We start from the raw sequence: 24,162 nt of genomic DNA on the forward strand, positions 1-24,162 counted from the left end.
TGAGAAAGACAAGCAAGAAGTCGTGAGAAAGGGAAACAGGTTAAAACTATGTTACGGAAATTCAGAGTTGAGTGGAAGCAGTTGTATCCCTGGCTGGACTATAAAGATGGAAAAATGTTTTGTTTGTGGTTTTGTGAGTATGGTAACCTGTCAAATGCTTCGTCTTCCTTTGTTACTGGAGGATGTACAAATTTAAAGATTGATACGCTTCCATCCCACGATATCTCAACTGCCCAAAAAAAACCAAGCGGCAAGCCGTTCAACCATTACTTTAGCTTAATTGTATTTAGCCTAATTATTTGAGTTGCTCCTGCACCTGGCCAGTACAAATTGCATTTTGTCCAGTGAAAATCCAAATGCACTGGACAATGGACCAGTACACCAAAAAGTTAATTTCGAGCCCTGTTTATGACTTTTCATTAGACTTTCTGCACTGAATTGGCTTTGCACATAATTTGCTTTAGTAAAATTTGAAAGTATCTCATTCTTCATATGAATAATTCGACAGTAAAACTGCAATTCAAAATTACCAACTCTACTCATTTCGTGAATACCATCAACCATGAAAGAATACAAGAAAAGGAAATCATGGTATCATTTGACGTAGAATCTTTATTTACGAACGTGCCTATCGAAGACGCCGTAAAGGCCGCACTTCGCAAACTAGAAAACGATCCCAGTCTTGCTGACCGCACAAACCTAACACCTACACAAATTGCCGACCTTTTAAACTTTGTTTTACGATCCACGTATTTTCAATACAATGGATCAATTTACGAACAAAAGGACGGAGCCGCTATGGGGAGCCCTGTCTCCGCGGTTATAGCCAACATCTTCATGGAAGATTTTGAGGAGGGTGCGATAGCAAGTACGATCTACAAACCTAAGATCTGGAAGCGATATGTAGATGACACTTTTACTATATTAGATTGAGACCAAGTCAACGGCTTTTTACAACATCTTAATAGCCAACAGCCCACTATTCGTTTTACCATGGAAACCGAGAAAGATAACAGCATTCCCTTTCTCGACACGTCAGTTATAAGGGACTCAAACGGCCTTCTTACTACCAGTGTATATAGAAAGCCCACACACACTGATCAGTACTTAGCCTATGACTCACACCATCCTCAGTCACTGAAGCGTGGTATTGTTAAGTGTCTATATGATCGAGCCAAACACCTCATAACAAAACCATCAGTTATCTCTCAAGAAAAGAAACATTTATCGTCGGTACTTGTTTCTAACGGTTATCCATCTTCGTTCATACGAAAACTTACTAAGACCACAAGACCAACAGCCAACAAGGAACCCACGCAGGAATTTAAATCTACTGCGGTTTTACCCTATATTAAAGGTGTATCAGAGGTTCTTCGCTGCTGCCTACAAGAACAAGGCGTTCGCACCGTCTTTAAATCTGACACAACTCTTCGGTCTTACTTAGTACGACCGAAAGACGCCCTAGAACCAGGCAAACAAGATGGTGTTGTATACAAAATTCCATGTGAATGCAGCAAAGTATATATAGGGGAAACAGGGAGAGCGATGCAAGACAGGATAAAAGAACACGACAGAGACATAAGGCTTGCTCATACACAAACCTCCGCAGTTTCGGAGCACGCAAACGAAATGGGGCATATTCCTTTATGGAATCAAGTCAAGTTTATTGATCGTGACCCTCACCGATACACACGCAGGGTCAAAGAGGCTATCCAAATAAGACTTCATTCTAATAACATCAATAGAGATAGCGGAATTGAAATTCCTGAAGCATGGATACCTACGATCAGAAAGCATAACAGCCGTTCAACTACAAAGCGGACCTATGAGGGAACATCATCTGTTAGTCGGAATAATAATGAGGATCGAAATGCACCAATCACAGCGAACCAACGTGCATAAATAGCGACGCGTAAACAATCGACCTCATCGCCTGATGAAGACTAGCAGTATTGCAGTCGAAACGTCGCAATCAACATCTCAAAGCGATTCTATCGTGAGACAAACGAATAAACGTTCATTACCTATCTTACACCACGATGAACAATATTCACATCTTTAATGACATAGATTAATGTTGTAATGATTGAATTGAATTTTGCATGTTTAGTTAGCAAATACAACCAAGAAAGAAAGACAGGATATTTTAAACAGATCATTGTTTTAAGCACCTTGTTCCCCTCTACAACAACTTCGAATCATAAACCTTGCATGCTCAGTTTCTGGCCTCACCTTGCAAGGAATTTTGATGTTATAAAGACACTTGGTGTTGACAAGGAATTGCAACAGGTCAACATAATTATATAGAGCTCCACTCAATCGTCAGAGGTTTTCCATTCATTTGGGGGTTCTATCTAGAGCACTGTTGTTTTCTCTGCTTGCATTTGTTGTTAAATATTTCTCATTATTATTCTAGTTTTGAATTGTCAGTGGATATCTTTGATTACCTGGACACATTAGTGGATCTCGAGAAAAGAAGTAAGTTACTTTACTTTTAATTATTATTTTCTGAAGTCTACATATTTCTGAAGACAACTTCTTTGGTTTAACTACAGCTGTAGGTTGCTGTTGAAAACATATAGCACCATTGCTGTGGATTATAATTGTTTAACAATGCACTGATGTACAAGTCATGTACATGTATCAAAGCCAGGAAAGGAAATTCCTTGGCTCTTCATGGTTTACTCAATACATCTTGCCGAGCATCAGTAACTTTAAGGCAAAGATTTTCCTGTCTATCTTGTATATCTTTCAATACTAGATAGTTTCACATTAAAATTTTGTGCATTTTACATAATCCACTGAGATAAACACAGAAGACACAAACATGTGCAATAACGAAGATGCTTTAATTTGTACTGCCTTGTTGTTATTTTAATTAATTTTCTCACTTGTTAGTCTTCAGCACCCTAGATCGATTTCGTGCAAATTCTCAACTTCAGGCTGTGCAGTGTAGGATTTGTCCATTCCCTGTCATAATCCAGGTAAACAATTGATGAAGGATTCCTTTAAGTAACTTCTGCTGTAAGTATAAATTTCTGTTGACAGAATTATGAATGATAATGATCATCGCAGTGAATTCCTTAAGCATTGGAAAAAGAAGATCCGCCACCAACTGAGCTATGTGTGGCTCAATGCTCAGTTGCAGGTCCGGTTCGATCCCGTGAAGCCCGTTTTCAGGCTCTTCGCTTGCCCGATCATTATCACTTTCATCTCCGCATTCATATTGTTTATATTTACTCATTCCCCCGGGTGAACTCACTTGACCTCGCTCCCAATGTGTGGCTCAATAGCCAGTGTAGAGCATCGCACCGGAGAGGGGTCCGTGAAGCCCGTTCAGGCTCATTCCTGCTTTTGTCCTATCATTTATCACTCATCCATCCGCAGTTCTATGATTTCTTACATTACATCATGACAGAATTATATTACGGACAAAAGCTGCATGATACATACATTTATGAAACTTGCAGATTATATATAAAAAAGCAGTATGATGACATACTGGTTTAGAAATGAGGACTAAATACTTCTCTTGTGTACTTAATTCTCAGGAATGCGGTGGTCTCTATGATGTTGTTGTTGACTTAATGTATAAATTACATGCAAGTAAGTGTAGCAGGTTGATTTTATTACTATACATATAGTCAGTGTAGCAGGTTGCTTTTATTACTATACATATAGTCATTACTTCTTCACTACTATAGAAGCTAACAAGCATCATAGACATGCAATGCATGCAAATGGCTATGGCTACATTGCCCTTGGCATGTTGTGGCAAGTTGTCTTTCTGCTAACTACTGAAAAGAAAACCAAGTCAAGCGTGCATTTGCCTTGGGCAAGCAAAGATTGAGCAGGGTTGTTGTTAAGGGTTGGCTGCCGGTTTATTTTACTGGCTGAAAGAGAACTTAAATCCAGCTGAAATTTCACATGAAAACAAAGACTTAGGTAAACTTTAGAACTGCCAAGGCCGAGAAAACCAGCTGGGCTTGTTGATGAGACGACTTAGCATTTTCTTAGCTATATCCCTGTCTGTCTGAAGGGCAAGCTGAAATCCAAGTTGTTTTCAAGTCATACCCATGTTGTAACTCTCTGTTTTTTTTTTTGTTCTAGAACTTCTTCTCCCATTTCCTCTCTCTATACAGATTTGTTGTTGGGGTAACCTGACAAAAAGTGGTCTGATCCTGCATGCCACTAACATCCCATACCAAGGGAGGGGGGGGGGAGCAATACTCCAAGGTACTTTATGCTGCCAGCTCAAACCAGTACTGATGAGGAACAATGCTGTGAAACAACTTTACAGTTAAACATTCTCTTCAGGGTCCCTAGGGGAGGGGGGTGGGGTGGTGGGGGGGGGGGGGAGAGATGGAGGTGTGGGTGGCCAGATCCTAGAAGCCCTAACATGTTTGTCAGGAAACCTGTCCAGGGGATCATCATTTTTTCTGCTTGGAGGCATATATTATTTTGCTGCAGAGTGTGGAAGCCTGAAAATGTGTGCTACAGATCCTGAAGCCCTATTTTTTGGAGGGGTTTAGCACCCTAGAACCCTAAACCCATTTGGGACCTGTACTATTACATTGTATGGAAAGATAACAGTTGTTATGACTTAATGGGAATCCTTATGTATTTAGGTTTGCCAGCTGACACATTGAATGGACACAGAGAAAGGTTTTATTCTCACTTTGCCGAGTAAGTAAAACAGTATTTTCTTCAATGTTTAAATTAATTGTATTGGTCAGGAATGTTTTATTTCAAAATCCCCACACTTTGATTCTGGAAACTTTTTCCATAAACGTTTGAACATATCCATTTGTTTATGATGTAAAATCATCAAATCATCACATAAGTCAAAACTAGGTTCATGTTTTTTTTTTCATGTTTTGTTACTTTTCGCAGATTAAAGAAGTTCTTCTTTGATGCTGGAAACATGGCTTATGTTAAAGCTTTGGTTCATGTACCTGTGCTACCCCAGGTATGATATGGGTTTTTAAGCACCCTGATTTACAATGATTACAGTAGGACTGATTGGAGTCCAATTTGGTCTGAAATCAAACAAGTGATTAACAAAATCAGACAACCACAAAGCAGGAGTCTGATTTATTTAATAAAAATATGATTATAGACAGAATTGGATGACACAAGTCCTATCAAATTAAATCAAAACTATAACCATTATCAAAAACTGTAAAAAAAAATTGCTAACCATAACCCAATAAAAACATAGCTTACACTTAAGTTTGTTTACTTGTTTTGTTTTTAAACTGTCTATTTGGGCTAAAATCAGACTGCCGGCTGGCATGATGGCCAATCAGATTTGTAGAATACATCTGACCTATTTTGCGATACAGTTAAACGACTTTAATGCTAACCTGCGATCAGGCGTTATTTTTCTCGCGGGGGGGGGGTCAACGGAAAAATGAAGTTTTATATTTTTTTTTGGTGTTTTTAAAAATATTTTTTTTTTTTTTTTTGTAAAAAAAAAAAAAAAAATAAATTTTTTTTTTTTTTTTTTAAAAATTTTTTTTTGGGGGGGGGGGGAAGAAGAGTTTTAAATTTTAAAAAAAAAAAAAAAAAAGAAAAAAAAATGATAATTATTAAAAAAAAAAAAAAAACTTTAATGCAAACTCTTGGACACAGGAGCCACATTGATTTAATTTGTGCAAATGTCAACAGTGTCCACTTTTGTTGTTGTCATAGCATCCTCCATCCTTTACGTTATCTGATCCCAAGCCAACTTTGGCAAGATCCACAAGCGATGAAGGACCTCTGCGTAAATTAGCACCAACTGAAGAGTTCAAGCGTCAGAGCCTTATGGAGCCACTCTCTGTTCCCTTAACAACAGAGCCATTACTTCAAACAACTCCTCAGGTAGGTCAATGTACATTGTTTAGTTTACACTCAGGTGCAAAGCTGCTTACTGATCAATGCTCTGCTGGCATTTTCTTGAGGTTTAAGTCTCCAGAGGTATTTTGCAACAACAAAAGAAGACAACGAGAAAAACAAACAGAGAGGTTGCAACCAAGCAGCGGTTCAGCCCCACAAAATACCCAAAACACAAATGGTCCAAAACAAATAAAAATGATAAAACGTTTGTTTAAAAAACTTGCTTTATAGGCACTATTCATGTACTGTTGTACTGGCTTTTATGTACTATGTGATTTAGTTATGACCCTTTGTTTCTCATTTTTGATGTTCATTTGAGCTCCCAAAATCGTGTCTACTTTGTTCAGTTTGTACAAAAATGTTTCAGGTATTGTGTGGATTTTAATTGTTATCATTTCCTGATATGTTATAATGATATTGTGTTAGACGACTCAGTTACAAGCTTTACTGAGAAGTGAACCTTAATATTACTTACAACTGTAAAAAAATAGAGACAACCTATTACAAAATTATTGAATTTTGTAATTGCTCTTGCATGTTTTTGTGTTATAGACTCCAGAGGCTGATATATTGGGAATCAGCTCTACAGATGGCCCTGTGCCAGATAACAGGTTGGTATTATATTGTTGGTTTCTTTAAGTTCTGTAAGTTTATTAGACAACCTAAATGTTTAACTTTTGATGTATACTTTTTGTCTAGTACAAAGTAACTAGTTGAATGAATAAATGAACAAACAAACGAATGAACAAAAGAACAAACAAACTGATACAATTTCTGACTATGCCTGTCATTATACCTCTAGGGACCTAATAATCTATCAGCTGCGACAAGAAATTGCTGAACTGAAGCTGGCATTAGAACGTCAAAAACAGGAAGTAAGTGTTTTTACTTGCTAGTAATGCAAAAAGGAAATTAAGTAAAAGTTATGAGACTTAGTTCATTTGTAAAGGAAATTGCATGACCTCAAGTGCAATTCATTATTAGAGTTTCTTCAACAGTAAAGAGTTGCTTTATTTTGCTTCTTCTTTCTGAATTGTTTTATTTCCGCCTCGTTTTTGCCCTTTCTGGTCTAAGTGCACTTAACTTCAGATTATTCTGTTACTAGCTACTGCAGCCGTGAGTGGTAGAAAAGTGTTAATCTCATAGAACTTGAATATTTAGCTGAGGCTTCTTTAATGTTTGTTATCTTGTGGTCTCTAACCTAATCTGGTATGAATCATTTTATTTCAAATTATAAATATTTCAATTAGCATGTCATCTCCTCAAAGGAATGTCGAGTATTAACAATCATATGTCTTTGAACAACTACAAATTAAGGTTGAAATTACCCTGTTTCATGTACCCTAGGCCAAGGTTGTTGAAGATTCACTGCGTTCGGAGATAGCAAGGGTAAGTTTAATTATTGTTAACTTTTAACTGCATTTTGACTATTCAAAAATTAACGAGAAAAACAAAATAATGTAGCAACTTAAATTTGCCGTGTTTTTTATCCTTAGCTTACAGAAGAACTGAATGAGTACAAGACAATTGCAGAAAAAACCTGTGAGGTACTTACAATTTCTTAATATTCTCATTACACAATAATGTACATGTATGAACATATTTTTGCAAGCCTTTGTGCAAGCTTATTTTCCCTTCTTGAAAGTTTTGATTGGTCTGTACACATTATATGGAGGAGTCAAAATATATTGGCTTTTGAACAGTAACTGCTCTCCTTAGTCCTTTACCTTCTAAGTAGAACAAAGGACATTGTTTAGAGTTCAGTTTTTATGACAACCTTTGAAAAACTGGTCAAGCTTAATAATAATTAGACATGTCACTCCTACCATTATAATTCAATTGTATAATTATATTATTGTTTTTGTCGCGATGTATTTTTGCATAAAAATATTTTACTTAAATGGCATGTCATTACCTTTATCATTTAAGGAGAATGTTTTGCTAAGAAAAGATCTTGAGAGTAAAGAGGATGACAAGAAAGGTAAAGTGAAGATAGAGATACAGTGAATGGTGCATGCCATATGATAAGTCAAATTTTACATTGTTTTGACATCTTTTTGGTGGGTTCTGTTTGGTATGGCTGGAATAAATTATTGTACAAAATTCTTTTTTTGTTACCAGAACTATCTTTTGACAAAATTATTGTCGGTTATGTATGAAAATACTTAATTTGCATTTTTCAATAATTCGTTTGATGTAACAGTTATTCTTTTTACAGAACAGAAAGGCCCAGCTGAGGAGAAATTTAACAAACTGAAAGGAATGTATGGAAAACTGCGAGAAGAACACATCCAGCTTTTAAGAACTGTAGGTTCAATAAAAAAGTGTCAGTGTATTTAGCAATGCTGTGCTTAATACTCTGTATTGTAAAAGGTAAAAGGTAAATTCTGTGTCCGAGCCATGAGGCTCATACAGCCGGAGCTTATCCCGGTTTCCGTAGCATTAAGCGACTAGGAGTATTGCTACTCCCCCCTGGATGGGATGCTAGTCTATCGCAGGGTTACCCCCAGCAGTAAATTCGCCGGTACCCATTTATACACCTGGGTGGAGAGAGGCACTGTGAGAGTAAAGTGTCTTGCCCAAGAACACAACGCAGCGCCCCGGCCAGGCCTCGAACCCGGGCCGTTCGACTCGGAGTCGAGCGCGCTAACCATTAGGCCACCACGCCTCCCACTCCCCTGTAAAAGAGTAATGCAATAACAAATTTTAACTCTATATTTATAACAACTTTATTGCAATATTGAGAAGAAGAAAAAAGAATTGCAAAAGGGTGTCGGCAGGGAGGAACCCAATCCTCATATAGAGCTGACCCCCTAAATGAGCCCACACATGTGGTGATTTTTTAGTGAGCTGCATTGTTGCTTGCAATGTCATTGCATCATTGTATCTATCCCTTAAAATTTAAGAATCACATTCTTCTTTTTCAATATTGCGCGCAGCAAAAATTTCAACTTGTGTCTATTATCTAACACTGCTGAGATAATGATGTGATGCAAATTTAAAACTTCAGTCTGCTGGGGAACTAATGTAGCGTGGTTTGTAGTTAACGGCTAGCTTAATTTTACAAGCAATGAAATTTTCAGTTGTTTTATCAACTTTTCTAATCTAATAGCAAAACAACAGTGATAGTAATGGTATCTGCATAGTTACTATGATTTCTGTCACTGTTTTCAATACGGAATTGTTAAACATGTCTCTGTTCTAGAGCTTGCTAGTCACATCAGCAATGATTCTTACAAATAATATTGTATACAATTTTACAGCGTGTTTTCTCTCTTCACCAGAATGCGGAAGTGAAGCAAAAAATGGGTGCATCTGAAAAGGAAAAAGAGGTACAGTGTTTTAAATGAAAGTTATCTCAAAGGTTTAGATGATTTTGAAAATATGTGAGGAAATTGGTTGGTTATAGCTGAAAATTACTTCACTTAATTTTACGTGTCTTATTCTGTCTACAGATTTATCTTTTCTTGTTTTGCTGTAAAATAATTAGGTTACAGCCAAAACAAATTTCTCACATTGAGTAATTATTAAAAATTGCATTATTGCGCACCTCCTGAACACTTTTGATTCCACCTGATTTCCATATTTGAACGAACAAACGAACTTTATTTGAGGGTCTGAGAAGTTAGCTATTAAGCTATTGCAATGGGTAATGTAAATTTTAAAGTGGTCGTTCAGGGTTGATGTTTCCTCTCCTTCTCTTTGTAAAGGAATTATGTCAAGCAAATGAACGACTACAACAAGAGGTTGATGATAAGGTACTATCCTTTTTTTAATATTTGGACAACAGGTCAACTGATGATATGTTTTTTTATATAATAACACAGATGACTATTATTTGCAAAAGGTATTCTTCTTGAGCTTGTCTGCAACACAGGCTATCATTTTCTTTGATTCCTGTTAAAATACAAAAATGATTTTAAATATTACCTTTTTAAAATTATTTTGTTATTAGCAAAATTTTTAACGTACGTAGGTCAGGGTGGAATTAAACTTGTTGTGTAAAGGATATTGAATAATACATTGGTGCTGACATTCTCTTTGCTAGGAAATTGAGAAACATAACAAAACATCTTGTTAACTTTGTGTTACCGTATTTCCTTTATGTAGTCAACAGAACTTCTTCAAGTGTTTCAAAAAGCAGAAATGGCTGAACAGGATGGAAAGGTAAGCTGGAAAGTTCTAAAATTATAATTAAAATAGTTTTTAAATGTCTCTTTACAAACATGAACTAATTAAAAACTATATGCTTAGTGTTTTTTCAGTATTGTATAGTTTACGGTATTTCTCTAGCCGTTTCTATAACTGTAATTAATTTACCGGTATCTTAAATCCTTTTTTAACAAATTGATAACTAAAAGTACATTTTTAATTGTCCATGATGTTTGCTTATGGTTAAAGTTACTATTTACGAGGCTTAAAAAATTGTTTAAAAACTTTAAAAAGGAAGAAATCAAACGTTTTCGACTAAGTCATCATCAGGGTAATTTTTTTTACAATGTATTTAACATCATCATCATCATCATCATCATCATTATTTTATCTATGGGAGACTCAGGGGCAACTTGTCAGTTAAAAGGTAATATAACAAATTGGGTGATATGTTTTTCAATGTTAATTAACCAAGGCTTAAAGTCACAAAAGTCCAGTAGAGGAATCTTAATATTATTTCCTTTACAGGCCATAGCATGCATCAGACGTACTTTGAACGTTAGAATGATGTTTTTTTTTTTTTTTTTTTTTTTATTGAGAACAAAATTTTCACAATACTAACAATACTTACAAACCACAAATTACTAAACAAAACTAACTTACTACAATACTAACATTAACTACATTACTTACAGTTACTAACAGTACAAGAAAACATTGTTAACAATACTGACAATAGAATGAGGTGTTACTGAGATTAATAATGTTGTCACACATTGTCTGTCTTCAGAGAGCTGGAGATGAAATCGACAGACTGACAAAAGAGCATGACGAAAAGGTAAAAATTAAGACATGCTATAAATTTTAACAAGTGGAACAAACTGTAGCCTGCGAGCGCAGACGCATTTTCGGCAGAAACGACAGCCGGAAATGCGTCTGCGCTCGCAGGCTTGACAAACTGCCCCACTTGTCTGTATGTTGGGTTACTAACATTGCTTACACTATTTTTAAAACGTTTTTGTTCATTTCCCTCTCTTTTAAGATTTCATCTCTCATGTCGGAGCTGGAGGCGTTGAAAGCAGAAAAAGGTGATGCAGAGGAAGCAAGGAAAATGGCTGAAGAACAAATAGAAATAATGAGAAAAGATCACGAAGAAAAGGTTATTTTTCTCATTTCTTTGTTGTTTTGTTTGTTTTATGATTACCACACATAAAAGTCACAGGAAGGTGAACTTTTACTCTATAGAACATAAGATAATTTTTAAACGTGCACTTAGCATCTTGTAGAAGTTTGTCAGTTGATGCAATGAACTGATGCAATTCATGAATCGTATTTAAGGTCTATGATTGTTTTGTGTGTTCTTCAGATTGTGGGACTGAGCAGTGATCTATCTGAAGTTAACAAGAGCAGGACAGATGAAGAGGAAGCTAAAAGAACAGCCGAGGAAACTATAGAAAGAGAAAGAAAGGAACACGAAGATAAGGTCAGTAAAGCTTGTTGATGTTAATTATCAGTGTTGTTTTTGTATTTTATTGTTATCATTGTTTTCTAGTTTTTTTCGCTGTTTCCAACAAGTAATTAGTGGATGCAAAAACAGCTACAATAGTAGGCACATTTGTTGGGATAGATGAGCCTTCCATTGGTTTCATCGACAGAATTCTATTAAGCAACATTGCAGAGGGGGAAAGTAGAAATTGGAACTGGAAAGGGGATATTCCTGGTGTATGGAGTGTCCCAGTTAATTGTGACTCGGATTGTAGACAGCATTCTCCATCTAATGAAACAAATTGTTTTTTTCTTCAAGGTTTCGTCTCTCGTGGCGGAACTGGAAGCGTTGAAAAAAGAAAAAAGTGAAACAGAAGAAGCAAAGAAAACAGCCGAGGAACAAATAGAAGCAATGAGAAAAGAACATGAGCAAAAGGTTAATTCTCACAATGTTTACTAAGGGGCGAGCATCTCCTTAAGGTTACGGGTACAAACGTTCATTCAAAGCTGTATCAAGAAATTGTATTGTAGCACTTCTCCTTTTCATAGAAAACTCTTCAGATGGTCCAAGAGGGATGCTTTTGCTGGAACATTTGCCCCTCACGCACGTTTTCCTTTTATTCCCTCGCCAGAATGACAATTAAAGTCCTGGTCAAAGTGTCCCGATATTTTGATCCAATTTTAAGCCAGTAAAGTTTACTTCTGCTCCAAAATCAGAAGTAAAAAATCAGCTGTTTCTTCAGTCTTTTCAATCCTAAAGCATTTGGTTTGGTGGTTATTTCTAGGTTGTAGTACTTAGCAGCGATCTGTCAGATGTTCGTAAGAGCTGGACAGAGGAGGAACTAGCGAAAAAGACAGCTGAGGAAACCATAGAAAGAGAAAGAAAAGAACACGAACAAAAGGTGAGCGAGTCAAGTATATCCTCGCCCTACCTTTAAAGCAAGTGCCCCTCCACCCGGGGATACCCCTACCCCTCTCATCCGGAGAGGCTCAACTCGACATGGAGGGTGACCCTTCTACCAGGGACAACGTTTCACCATAAAACAGGACCCTAGTTGCTACATGCTACAGAAACTGCAGGTTAATGGTAAAATACATAATTAAAAACTGACCACGATAGTGAGTGATTTTAAATTTTTTGTTCATAGTTAACTGAGCTTGAAAGAAAGAGACATGAAGATCTTACGAAAGAAAAGCAAGACCTTGTCGGTAAGAATAAAAAGTGATTATCTTGAATGAAAAGAAACACGTTGGTTTTGATGCAAGTACGCGTCAAAAAGAGAACACTCGTGCCTGAGTCTCCCTGACCACGCACAACAAACATTCAGAGGCTATATTTCAAAGTAGGAGGCGGCCGATTATACAACATTCTGAATAGTAACCCATATTTTATTTTCTAATTCATTGGTCTTCTTTGCTCATCATGCAGGTATGGCGATAGAGGCAGCAGAACGAACCATCCAAGACTCTTTAGATCAATTTCACAATCCTAAGCATAGTTCAACCACATGTACTGCAGGTATGCATATCAGCTCATACAAGCTAGCTTAGTCATTTAGTTTGAAGAACAAATTAGCCCCGTTTTATTTTATAGATACTAAGAACAAAATGAGTAGAAATGACACCACAAAGTTGTGAAAATTTCGGTCTAACTTAACAAAATAAAAGTATTGAAAATATATATTTATTTTACTTAGTTGTATCATCCCATATACATGAGAAATTTTAGCTGCCTGACGATAGCGAGGTGTTAGTGTATCATCATTAAATATTACAAAGGAAAAACAAACCATTACCATAAAAAAGATTTGTTTATCAACGTCAGTTAATCAGTTTTGTCAGTGTTTGCATACCCTGCGATCATGTCCTCCCACCCTCTCTCCCTCCCTACCTCACAACCTACCTACCTACCTACCTACCTACCTACCTACCTACCTACCTACCTACCAACCTACCAACCTACCAACCTACCTACCTACCTACCCAGCTACCTACCTACCCAGCTACCTACCTACCCAGCTACCTACCTACCAACCTACCTACCTACCTACCTACCAACCTACCAACCTCCACCTACCTACCTACCTACCTACCTACCTACCCAGCTACCAACCTACCAACCTACCTACCTACCTACCTACCTACCTACCTACCTACCTACCTACCTACCTACCTACCTACCTACCTACCTACACCTGATCGCAAGTTTAGTGTTTGCACTAAAAACGTGTCCACCCTTTGTCGACACAAAAATAACCTTTTTTCCTCTTTTCAGATTACTTGTTGAGCAGAATAGAAAGTCTTCCGGGAGTTGTTGATGAGCTAAATTCAAGATTTACATCTTATCAGCACGATCATAAAGGTGGGACTGAAACATGTTTTGATTTCCATTAGTATTTATTGATATGTTTTAAAATGAAATTATTTCTCCTTGAAAGATGCAAAGTAGTAAGGGTACCAGTCGTTTTCTCGTTTGTTTATAATTTGTATGAACATGATTTTCTGTTGTAATTGTAGACGCTATTCCATGTGCTTGTTCCCTTGGTTCGTTCTCACATCAGCTCAGTGAATGCATTCTGAATGCCAAGGCCACTTCACACATGGCACCAACACAAGAAGCCGCAGGTCAGAACTTAAAATCACACGGCGTCTGTTTATATTATAAGCCACGGTGAAATGAGATTAAAACTTAACGAGTTTTCAAACTCTTGCTCTTGTTTGATCGCTGACCCTCGTGTGCTCCTGTTAAATTTTTACCGTTACGGAAGAGTTGTACGAGAACTTTGGACAGCGACACCGTTAACGTGACGTAACTCCGTTGCGTGACCTTTGTCACATCTTGCACACCTACTGTCATCCTCATTTTACTGATTTGATAGTCGATAAGAGGTAAAAGGAACTCTTGCTCAACCCTTCCTCCTTCAACTCTAGTTCTCGTTTGATCATGCATCTCCGTCTATTTCCAAGCCTACTGTCCCATCAGGCAACTTACCCCGCCCCCCTGGATGGGATATTGCAAGTTGTCCCTCCAGCTGTTCTATTGCAAGTTGCCCCTCCAGTATCTTTCTGTTTCCTTCCAAATTCACCCGTACTTGTGGACAGCGGCGCTGTAATCTTTACTTCGGCTGCTTCGAAAGTTGGATGAGACTACACGACTGCAACTTGCAGTTGCAGTTTAAAAAGTCGAGCTGACCGTAAATACTTTCTTGGTTTGTAGATCTTCAGTCACTTAGTGAATCTGCTGGTAAAGCGTCTCTTGAACTGTTACAACTATATAAAGAAAGCGATCCAGGTGAGTTTCCTATTAAACCTGAAATACCTTATGGCGGAGATTTCATTGTCAGGTCCTGCAAATATCACGGCTTTCTGGGTGGTCTAGAAACTTAAAAAGTGAAAGAAGTACATTTACATTTTTGTGTCATCATTTCAGATCCAAATGCTCTTGCTGATAAAGTGAATGCCGTAAAGAAGTATATCAACGATATCACTAAGGTTGCCGAGGTAAATGTTTCAAATACTCAAATATGGTACCTACCAACGGTTGGTCTCTGGAGAAAAACCAGAGTGTCTTTCCTTACTAACAGGTTTAACCGGTTTTACCAACAGGCTCTTGCACCCAAGGAAAAGGAAAGCGTGGATAGTATCGGTGGTGAAGTCGACGATGAAATTAATGCCACTGCTGAGGTGAGAGACAGATATAACCTTATTTCCTTTATGTTTTGTTTGTTTGCTTGTTTACTGTTTGTTGACCCTGTTCATCGTCATGGATGTCGTTCTCATCATCGTAATTGTTGGAAGTCACTGATTCGTTCCTTAAAGCTAAGCCCGGACAAAACAAGTACGAGAGTAATAAACACTCCAACACTCGCCCTCATCTGGTCTGAAACTCCAGCTCATGCGCTCACCGGCGACTCTTATCCACTCTTGTGCGTTCTTATCGGTTGTGAACCACCTCAAATGTTTATTGAGAGTCGGTGGATAGATCTCTTCCGTGTTGCTCACGTTGTCTGAGAGTTAAAGAAGATTCTCGTTCTCGTTTGGCCCGGAATTTCAGCACTGTACTTGGAGTCTGTGAACACAGGTCATATTGCTGTTCACTTTACCTAAAAAAATAATTTCCGTCTGCTGTTATTGTTAACACTGTTTAATCAGCCCAATTATTGTTATAAACCGTTCACCATTTTGAACTGTCTGACTTGTCTTTTGTGGTTATGTTTTTTCAGCTTGTGGCAGATTCAGCGGCCAGAATTGAGGTAAAAATCTGCATCCTCTCTTCGTCTTAGTGCTAGTGAGAATAAACAACACAACTAAGATTCTCTGTAATCCGCAACCTATCTAAGATACTTTTACCGAAGGGAAGGGGTCAGTTGCCTTGCATTTTGTCGCTTAAGTTTTTCAGATCAGCACAATACTCTTTCAATTTTATTTGCACACATCAGCAGAAACTTCAATAAAAAAAATAATCTGTATTTCCCAGACCGTGTACTTGATCAGTGGCCTTACATGTAATTTATTTTTCTTGTTGTTTAATTGGTTTTTATTAATTAATCTTAGGAAATGCTTAACAAAACAAGGGAAAAATACAGTGGTGTCCAGCTTGAAGTGAACGGAAGGTAAGACTAAAGAACGCATGCGTCGTGTTTGATTTTTTATAAATTTTTCTTTTCACAGAAATGTTATGGTTTTAAGTTGCGAATTGCGATTTTGTTTTGGAACATGCCAAAGGACGCCCCCTAAAAGCCATTTCTATGATTAGCCTGCGTAGCAGGCGCCCTAGATTCGAGCGCGCGTATGGGAAAGGCGAGAGGGGCCACGCGAGGATTTTTTGCCTGCTCGCTATCGCGCACTCTATTTCTATGATACGTTCTTTTAAACTGATATTCGTTTATTTCATTTATGTATAGAATTCTGGATTCCTGCACAGCACTCATGGAGGTAATTTTCCAATAAGAAATAACTCTTAGCAAGCTATTGTTGCTGTATACATACTACTTTTCCTAAGGCCTTTCCATTACAGCTCAGAACAAAAGTAGATGGAAAGGTTGTAAAATAACAGCCCTCTACGAGGTCATGTGGTTACCGATATTTCAACAGACTTGTGTTTACAGTCGAACTGAGGAAATAGTGAATAGCTAAAATGGTTCTGGAATGTTCATAGTGTAGTAATGATGAAAGTAGTCCCCCCCACTCCCGCCTTCATCAATTATTTTACAAGAAATCAGATCGACAAAAATATGTTAATATAATAATAATAATAATAATAATAATAATAATAATAATAATAATAATAATAATAATAATAATAATAATAATAATAATAATGGTTTATTTGCATTCCAAATAACAATATTGGCTCTTCTATGCAAATTAATATAAAAACTAAGATATAAGACTAAGATATATAATAAAATGTGATAAAAAGTTATGATATAATGTACAATAATTTGCTAAAAAATCTAAAAGTTAAGCTATAGTAAAAATATACAAAATATACAATGTGTTAAGATAATATGAAAAATTATAGGATAAAAAGAAATTATAATAAATTGTCTGCGGCTTTTTTCTTGTAGTGAGCTTTTAAGAGGCGGTTGAACTCGTGCAGATCACTGGATTCTCGTATTGTTCTCGGGAGACCATTAAAAGCTTTAGATGCGCTTTGCTTGAATGTTCCTTCTACATAGTTTGTGTTCAATTGAAATTCACTGCTTGAGCGTAGCGTCCTAGTTGGTACATAACGCTCGAGTTTCAAATGTTTTGGGCAGTGAACAGAGTAAATTGACTTGAAAGCTAATTTAGTTAAGCGAAATTCACGCCTTTCTGACATCGGAAGCCAGCCAAGTTTCAATAAATCATGTGTGTTTGCATAGCGACCAACAACAAATCCGGCTGCAGCCAACTGAACACGCTGCAAACGCTTGATAAGATAGTCATTTGTGGGATACGTTACTACATCATTATAATCTAATCTGGAAAGTATGAGCGACTCAGCAAGTTGTTTTCTGACATGGAAAGGTGCTAGATGTTTCAGTTTTCTAAGTACAGACATGGTCGCGTAACTGCCAGATATTTTAGAATTTATTTCATCATGCCACGTGAGGTTTTGGTGAATCTCAGTTCCAAGAAGGCGAGCAGTTTTAACCCTTTCCAAAGGCTGTCCGTCTACCATAAGCTGGACTTGTTGGTCATCAAGTTGGCGTACGCGTGCCATCGACGCGGTAGAAAATAACATGACTTTAGTCTTCTTTGGGTTTAGCGTGAGGTTGCAGTCATTAGACCAAGAAGACAGGTGATCAGGCGCAAGTTGTAGGCGCCTCTCACATTCGCCGATTTCGATTGCTTTCCCGTGCACAAGGAGCGTCGTGTCGTCCGCGTACTGATGACATGCAACGGAACCTAGGTGATCAGAGAGATCATTGACATATAGATTAAAAAGCACCGGGCCAAGCACCGACCCCTGGGGGACTCCAAATCTCACGTCAAGCGTACTTGAGGCTTTATCGTCAATCTGAACGAACTGCTTGCGGCCTGTGAGATAGTTAGTCACCCATACCAGAAAAGACTTCGAAAAGCCGAGAAGGTGCAGTTTCTTTAGAACTATCTCGTAGGCGACAGTGTCGAAAGCTTTTGAGAAGTCAGCCAAAACTGCCAAAGTTACTTCTCCACGTTTCATGGCTCGCAAGATGTCGTCCTTTATCGCGAGCAGAGCTGTGGTTGTACTGTGCCCCTTGCGATAGGCAAGGGGCAAAGATTTTCTGAGAGATTTTTGGTGAACGTAGTTGTCGTAGGCTTTCTTGCAAAACAAATAACACATATTGATGTTGGCCGGTCTAAATGTGTTTTGGTTTACCTCTGGTCCTAATAAGGGGGAAAACATATTAAAGGCAACGGGTTGACCCTTTTCTGCAAAATATAACGATCTTCTTATACTCAGAGATAAATTCAGATATTTATTCCAAGCAATATAAATATAAATAACACTTCACTGCATTTCAGACCATGTGCGTTCGTACTGTATGTAGTACACAACTCTTACCTCGATTTCGATCGATTCATCGGTTGTATTTCGCAGTTGACGATCAAGATCAATGGACATTCTATTATTACTTCCTTCTTGTCGTGTAGGCCACATTCAAATTTGCGGGGGGATTGGGTAATAACCTTGTCACGCATTCTACCAAAATTTTGTAGCGATCGGACGAAGAATAAATTTCGAGGTGAACTATTTACACAGTGGAGGCTACTATCCATTCAGGAGAACGCTCGTAACCACAAAGTAAATAAGTTTGACCGAAGGCAATTAATTTCGTAAAAGCATGTTCTTCAAATATCGGAAAGATAATAATCAGCAAGACCAAAAAATATTGAGATTCCTTACAAATACAAATATCCGACGACTGCAATGGTTTTAGGTTTGATTAAAGCGATGTATTGGAAAAAAAACTAGAGTAAGCTCTTTTAGCGTTTAATTGTAAAGTAAACATTCTAGCTATATTCTAAAACGGAAGAAAACTTCCACCAATCAGAGTGTTTGCAACGCAAACAAAAGCGTGATGACATGGCATATCCGCCGTGTTTGCTCGCACGGAAGGGCTAGCGTGCCCCGAAAACGGGCAAGTTGATTGAAGAGAAGGGCATATATGCAGGAGAGTTACAAAGTTTTTTCAATTCATGTAACAGATTAATGTATAAATGTGTATAGGAAAATTCACGGCATCTTCGACGTCACAAGCCGCGCGAATACACGCAAAACTCGCGTGGACGTATCTGGAGTTGCGTGATCAGTGTCACGTGAATCGCGAAAACATTCGAGTCGGCACGAAAAGTTCAGAATGAAAAAGAAGACAGTCAAGTTCTGTTAAAACATCAAATTTCGTATGGACAGTTTCGTATAGCAAGCTGTGCAACTGCCATGTCGAACAACAGGGGCGATTTTACAATACCGGGCCACTTATTTACATATCTCTGAACGCTGTAAGAACGAAGCATAGTAGAAACAAAAGGAACCATTCAAATTCAATGAGATGCAAATTAGTGGCCCGGTATTCTACAGTTTTGCCGAACAACATTTATCTCCTTGATGTAAAGCTCACGATTACGCTATTCTCACCCTACCGCAATCTGGAAACGAAACACTATTTCTTTTTGAAATAGCTGCTTGTTGTTAATTTTTTTAGCCATCGTTCCTGAAGAAACGATATCTAAAGGGCAGTACGGGAAAGAGTTTTATGCATGGCCAGAAGTTATTAGGTGAATCCTCGTGCCGTTTCAGGTACGTTTTCGTTCTTCCTTCGTGCTTCGGAAAATATTACTTCGAAGCAATATCCACGTGCGAAGCATTATGTTCCAACTACGTTCGGCCACATGGACGTGGCAATCATCATATTCCAACTACGTTCGCCCATATGCACGTGCCAAGCATCATGTTCCAACTATGTTCGGCCATATGCATGTGGCAATCATCATATTCCAACTACGTTCGCTCATATGCACGTGCTAAGCATCACGTTCCAACTACGTTCGCCAGCGGTTCATCAAAGCAGTCGATCGTGGACAGTTCCAACGCGCCATAATGATTGTGAAAGCCCGTGGGGAGGGACTCGCATATGAAAGTGACGGAGATGCTCGTCGTCTCGCTTAGGGGTGTAAATTTTGGATTTTTGGTCTCGCTTAGGGTGTTCCGGGCAAAACGTCAATATTTGTAGCCATAATGGTCTCGTTTAGGGTTACATACGAAGGAATATACAAATATAAATTCCATTCTTAGTTTTTTGGTATCTTTTAGAGGTCAACAAAAGGTTGAGTCACACCCAGATTGGTCTCTTTTAGGGGTTCTTTTTAAAATTTCCGACGAGCATCCCCGTCCGTTTCATATAGGAGTCCCCCCCCCCCCCGGGTGTGGAAGTGTTTTTTTTATCGGAATCCTCATATATTACTAAATCCTAACAATTCATCACCATATCCTTCTAAAGAATAGTATTGTAATCTTAAAAAGCTACCAGGAGAACTTGAGAAATCCTCGTACCCTTTCGGTACGCTCTCGTTCTTACTTCGTGCTTCGGAAAGTCTTACTTACACTTACACTTACACTTACTTACCCAGACCGTAGCATAATGGTTACCTTGGTAACCACAAAAATACCAGATTACAGAAAGGGTTTGAATTCCTCTCAGGAAAAAATACTCGATTTTTTGAGACCTGCCTCCCTCTCCCCGTTATCAATCTTGGAGCCTTACTAAACAACCCTGTGTGAGATCAGTGAAATTGCTAGAAGCAAAACGTTGAAATGGGTGTTACACGTCCCTGACCGAAGTTAACTAAGTTAGCACGCAGACAGCTTTTCTCTTAACTAACTCCCTGTTTGTTGTTTGCATCTTTGCAGGCAATCAAGATCTTGATAATGAAGTCAAAAGTGTTGCAAAAGGAGGTTGTCGACGAAGGAAAGGTGAGTGGATAAAAACAGTAAACAGTTGATGACTTGTTCATCTTTGCTCAACCGGTTTGCCGTTCTATTTACAGTAGAACCTAATTACCGCCAAAGGGAAACTCTATAGTCAAACAAACCAAAGATGAATTAACACTTGTGAAAATGCCATGTGTGAAAAACTATGTCATCAGATTTGCTAGCTTTCCAACATCTTTGTACTTACAAAATAACAACTAAAGCCATCGGTATTATGCTTGTTTTCAGGGCCAAGCTACAGCGAAAGAATTCTACAAGCGTCATCACCGCTGGACAGAGGGGCTCATCTCAGCTGCTAAGGCTGTTGGCTGGGGAGCCAAGGTGCTTGTGTAAGTGCAAAAAGTTACTTTCAGGGTGGTGGCAAGGAAGCCCTGTGTTCTCAAGTGACGTTGTGTTGTACCGCCTGTGAATTACTTTTAAATTTGTACCTGATTGGACGAGGAGACCATCTTTGATGTGATTGGTTAGATAGTTGCTGTGTAACGACCTGATGATTTCGGTGCTTAAAACATGAACCTCTCTTTAAGTCTTCTCCTTTTCATCGGCTATTTAAACAAACGAGCCCATTTTTCCGTGGTCCTCTCTCGTATATATCATAGAAATTACGTCATAAAATGTTCAAACCTCTTGTGAACACTACAGAGTGTTTTTTTCATTAATCATGGCCAACAAGCGTGACAGAAAATTGACAGTTATTGTCAAATACAGGTTTTGCTTTTTCCTTTGCGTTCAAAAATAGTTTACTGAAATATATATATCATTGTTGCTTTCAAGACTAGTTTATATGTGGCACGCACTGTTTTTATTATTTCATATGTAATTACAACACCAATGTGCTTTTCACTGCAGTGATTCTGCCGATAAAGTTGTCCAAGGACAAGGCAAGTTTGAAGAAATCGTTGTGGCTTCCAATGAAATTACAGCAAGTACTGTGCAGCTGGTGAGTGAACACTGACATTCTAGTCAAACTAAGAAACATCATCTCACTACGGTCCACACTAAAGTCACTAAATCGGATAAAGTATCCTCGGGTAAATTACAAATTAGGCAGTAAAATTGGACATGTTTGTTTTATTCTGTGGAAACAACTGATCTGCATAGCATCTTTTGTAGTGATGATAGCGTGGCCGAACTGAAATTCGTTCTCCTACTTGTTACTGGCCGGTAATCCGTCAGTCAGGTTTTATCACTGCGCTCATGTTAATAGACAACGCGTCAGCATTTCGCCATTTGGGATTTTTGTTTTTTCGTGTTTCAGAGAAATTTCCATGATTTTATGTTGCTATTATTCGTAGTGCCCTTGATAAGTAATCAAATAGGCCAGTCGTTTTACTCGATTCTGCTTCAGGGCCCAGTTGTTCAAAGCATGGATAACGCTATCCACTGGAGAAATCACTATTCATAGTAATTTAGTCTAAGGAAAAACGTTATCCTTCCTTTGAACAACAGGGCCCTGGTGTATTCTTTCCCTTGTTTCTTTTTTCATGCTTCAGTGCCAAACGACCTCCTTTATGTAAATGCTACTTATTTTTACGCAGCTCGATTTGCTTTTTAGTTATATTGTTGTTGTTACCACTTTCAAGTGGAAGACGCCATAATTAAGTTTTAATCAGGAGCCCATGGTTTTAATCCAAGGAATGTTCTTTGTTTAACAGGTAGCTGCTTCAAGAGTTAAGGCTCGACAAACTAGCACTGGTTTAGCAGGTCTACAAGGAGCCTCCAGAAATGGTTTGTTGACAGCTGTGTAACTTACGATGCTTAGTTCTCTCATGCAACACTTTCGCCAGAGGCAAAGCAATGTCAACTTTTGCTAGTTTTTTTTACGCCAAAAGGTTTTGCAAACATCGTTATAGACACGAGAAAGAGGACCCAAATGTCTACTGGCAATAGCTTCATGGCGAGTAGCAAGGGATTGTAGAGAGGCTGGACTTTACGGGACAACCTGGTCATATTGTTATATGGTTATATTGTTCTTGGGGAACTAGAACGTCTGTTTTCACGTAAAAGTGCTGTTTTCCCAAGATATAAGGTTTTTTTTCTGATTACAGTTTTTTTCCCCGTCAGTCGCTTAGCAGGATGTAAAAGAAACTCACTAAAGCCCGCAATAACTTGCTGAAAACGTACTAAAACTAACTACGAACAGCTACGTAGAGCAGTAACGAAACCATCTACGGATCTGTTTTGAAGCCTTGGGGCATAGAAAATGCAAGGTTGTTTACCTTCGGTAAATTAGAAATCACAACACGTTGCGCAATTAAGCAAAGGCAGTCTTGATGTGGGATAAAGCAATATCTTTGCGGCTTGTGATGTCGTCCTTCTTTTTCAATGACGATCTAATCAACGATAGTGTTTTTCAATTACTATTTCAGTGGTTGAGTCTGCAGCCGGTGTAGTAGCATCTGCTAAAACTGGAGCTGAGATGATAGAGGACAGCAGTAAGTACAAAGGACTCTTGCAAATACTGAAAACAATGAAAGCCATTTCTGAAAAATATAGAGTCTGTGTACTGATAGTACGAGCTTGTCAACTTTAAAGTCAGCTTGAAATCGTTTTCGAACTCGCTTACTGGTAGAGTCACATCCCGATAACACGTAAAAGAGTACTTTAACCTTCAGCTGTTTTTTTTTTCAATTTACTCCTTTTTTGTTCGCGTAGAAGCTGTACCAGATTACTCCAAGCTGACGTTGACACAAGCAAAGAGATTTGAAATGGAGTCACAGGTTTGTAAATTGGTTTATTTTCGACCTTACTAACCTCATACTTTGAAACACGAAAGCCGGACGAAGCTCGGCACCATGAGTCATCCTTGTGATGACGAGGTGACGTCACAGATGTCGGAGAGCTCTCGGCAATGCTCCGATGAGTTCTCGAGCGCTCTCGTTGTTTTCTGATTGGACGATAAAAATTGTTAAGTCTTAAGGCACTGACACGGAAATCTGCAAATTATTCAAAACAAGGCACTCTTTTCTTCCCACGTAGTTACATATCTAAACTTGATCAGCGGTACTTGTAAAAATATGGAAAATATGAAAAACATTTTTGTACTTGATTTGCTACATAAGTCCTCTGGACATGAACAATGATAAGATGCAGTCTTTGTTACTGAACACAACATTGTAAAGGAGAAAGGTGACAGTAAGATTTATCGTTGCCTCAAGGCTTTGACAAGGATTGTAGTTTATAAC

The 24,162-nt window shown here is 38.2% G+C and overlaps 1 protein-coding gene across 1 annotated transcript in view; it reads left to right on the forward strand.

The window, feature by feature from the left end:
* The window catches only part of LOC144645965 (huntingtin-interacting protein 1-like), a 31,283-nt gene that overhangs the window by 5,358 nt on the left and 1,763 nt on the right, over positions 1–24,162 (forward strand). Inside the window, exons 7-42 of the mRNA XM_078505475.1 lie at positions 2,417–2,478; positions 2,899–2,984; positions 3,552–3,606; positions 4,629–4,686; positions 4,894–4,969; positions 5,695–5,865; positions 6,433–6,491; positions 6,683–6,755; positions 7,228–7,269; positions 7,377–7,427; positions 7,810–7,861; positions 8,099–8,187; positions 9,165–9,212; positions 9,591–9,638; positions 9,991–10,047; positions 10,823–10,870; positions 11,075–11,191; positions 11,399–11,515; positions 11,837–11,953; positions 12,303–12,419; positions 12,666–12,726; positions 12,947–13,036; positions 13,793–13,879; positions 14,035–14,142; positions 14,735–14,809; positions 14,948–15,018; positions 15,124–15,201; positions 15,741–15,770; positions 16,072–16,130; positions 16,422–16,452; positions 20,897–20,959; positions 21,206–21,306; positions 21,827–21,917; positions 22,633–22,705; positions 23,347–23,412; positions 23,633–23,697. Of these exons, the coding sequence (XP_078361601.1) occupies positions 2,417–2,478; positions 2,899–2,984; positions 3,552–3,606; positions 4,629–4,686; positions 4,894–4,969; positions 5,695–5,865; positions 6,433–6,491; positions 6,683–6,755; positions 7,228–7,269; positions 7,377–7,427; positions 7,810–7,861; positions 8,099–8,187; positions 9,165–9,212; positions 9,591–9,638; positions 9,991–10,047; positions 10,823–10,870; positions 11,075–11,191; positions 11,399–11,515; positions 11,837–11,953; positions 12,303–12,419; positions 12,666–12,726; positions 12,947–13,036; positions 13,793–13,879; positions 14,035–14,142; positions 14,735–14,809; positions 14,948–15,018; positions 15,124–15,201; positions 15,741–15,770; positions 16,072–16,130; positions 16,422–16,452; positions 20,897–20,959; positions 21,206–21,306; positions 21,827–21,917; positions 22,633–22,705; positions 23,347–23,412; positions 23,633–23,697 (2,692 nt within the window). The remainder of the gene's footprint in view (positions 1–2,416; positions 2,479–2,898; positions 2,985–3,551; positions 3,607–4,628; positions 4,687–4,893; positions 4,970–5,694; positions 5,866–6,432; positions 6,492–6,682; positions 6,756–7,227; positions 7,270–7,376; positions 7,428–7,809; positions 7,862–8,098; positions 8,188–9,164; positions 9,213–9,590; positions 9,639–9,990; positions 10,048–10,822; positions 10,871–11,074; positions 11,192–11,398; positions 11,516–11,836; positions 11,954–12,302; positions 12,420–12,665; positions 12,727–12,946; positions 13,037–13,792; positions 13,880–14,034; positions 14,143–14,734; positions 14,810–14,947; positions 15,019–15,123; positions 15,202–15,740; positions 15,771–16,071; positions 16,131–16,421; positions 16,453–20,896; positions 20,960–21,205; positions 21,307–21,826; positions 21,918–22,632; positions 22,706–23,346; positions 23,413–23,632; positions 23,698–24,162) is intronic.

This window comes from Oculina patagonica, chromosome 3, assembly GCF_052425735.1.
Source record: "Oculina patagonica isolate OP01 chromosome 3, crgOcupat, whole genome shotgun sequence".
Taxonomy (NCBI): Eukaryota; Metazoa; Cnidaria; class Anthozoa; order Scleractinia; family Oculinidae; genus Oculina; species Oculina patagonica.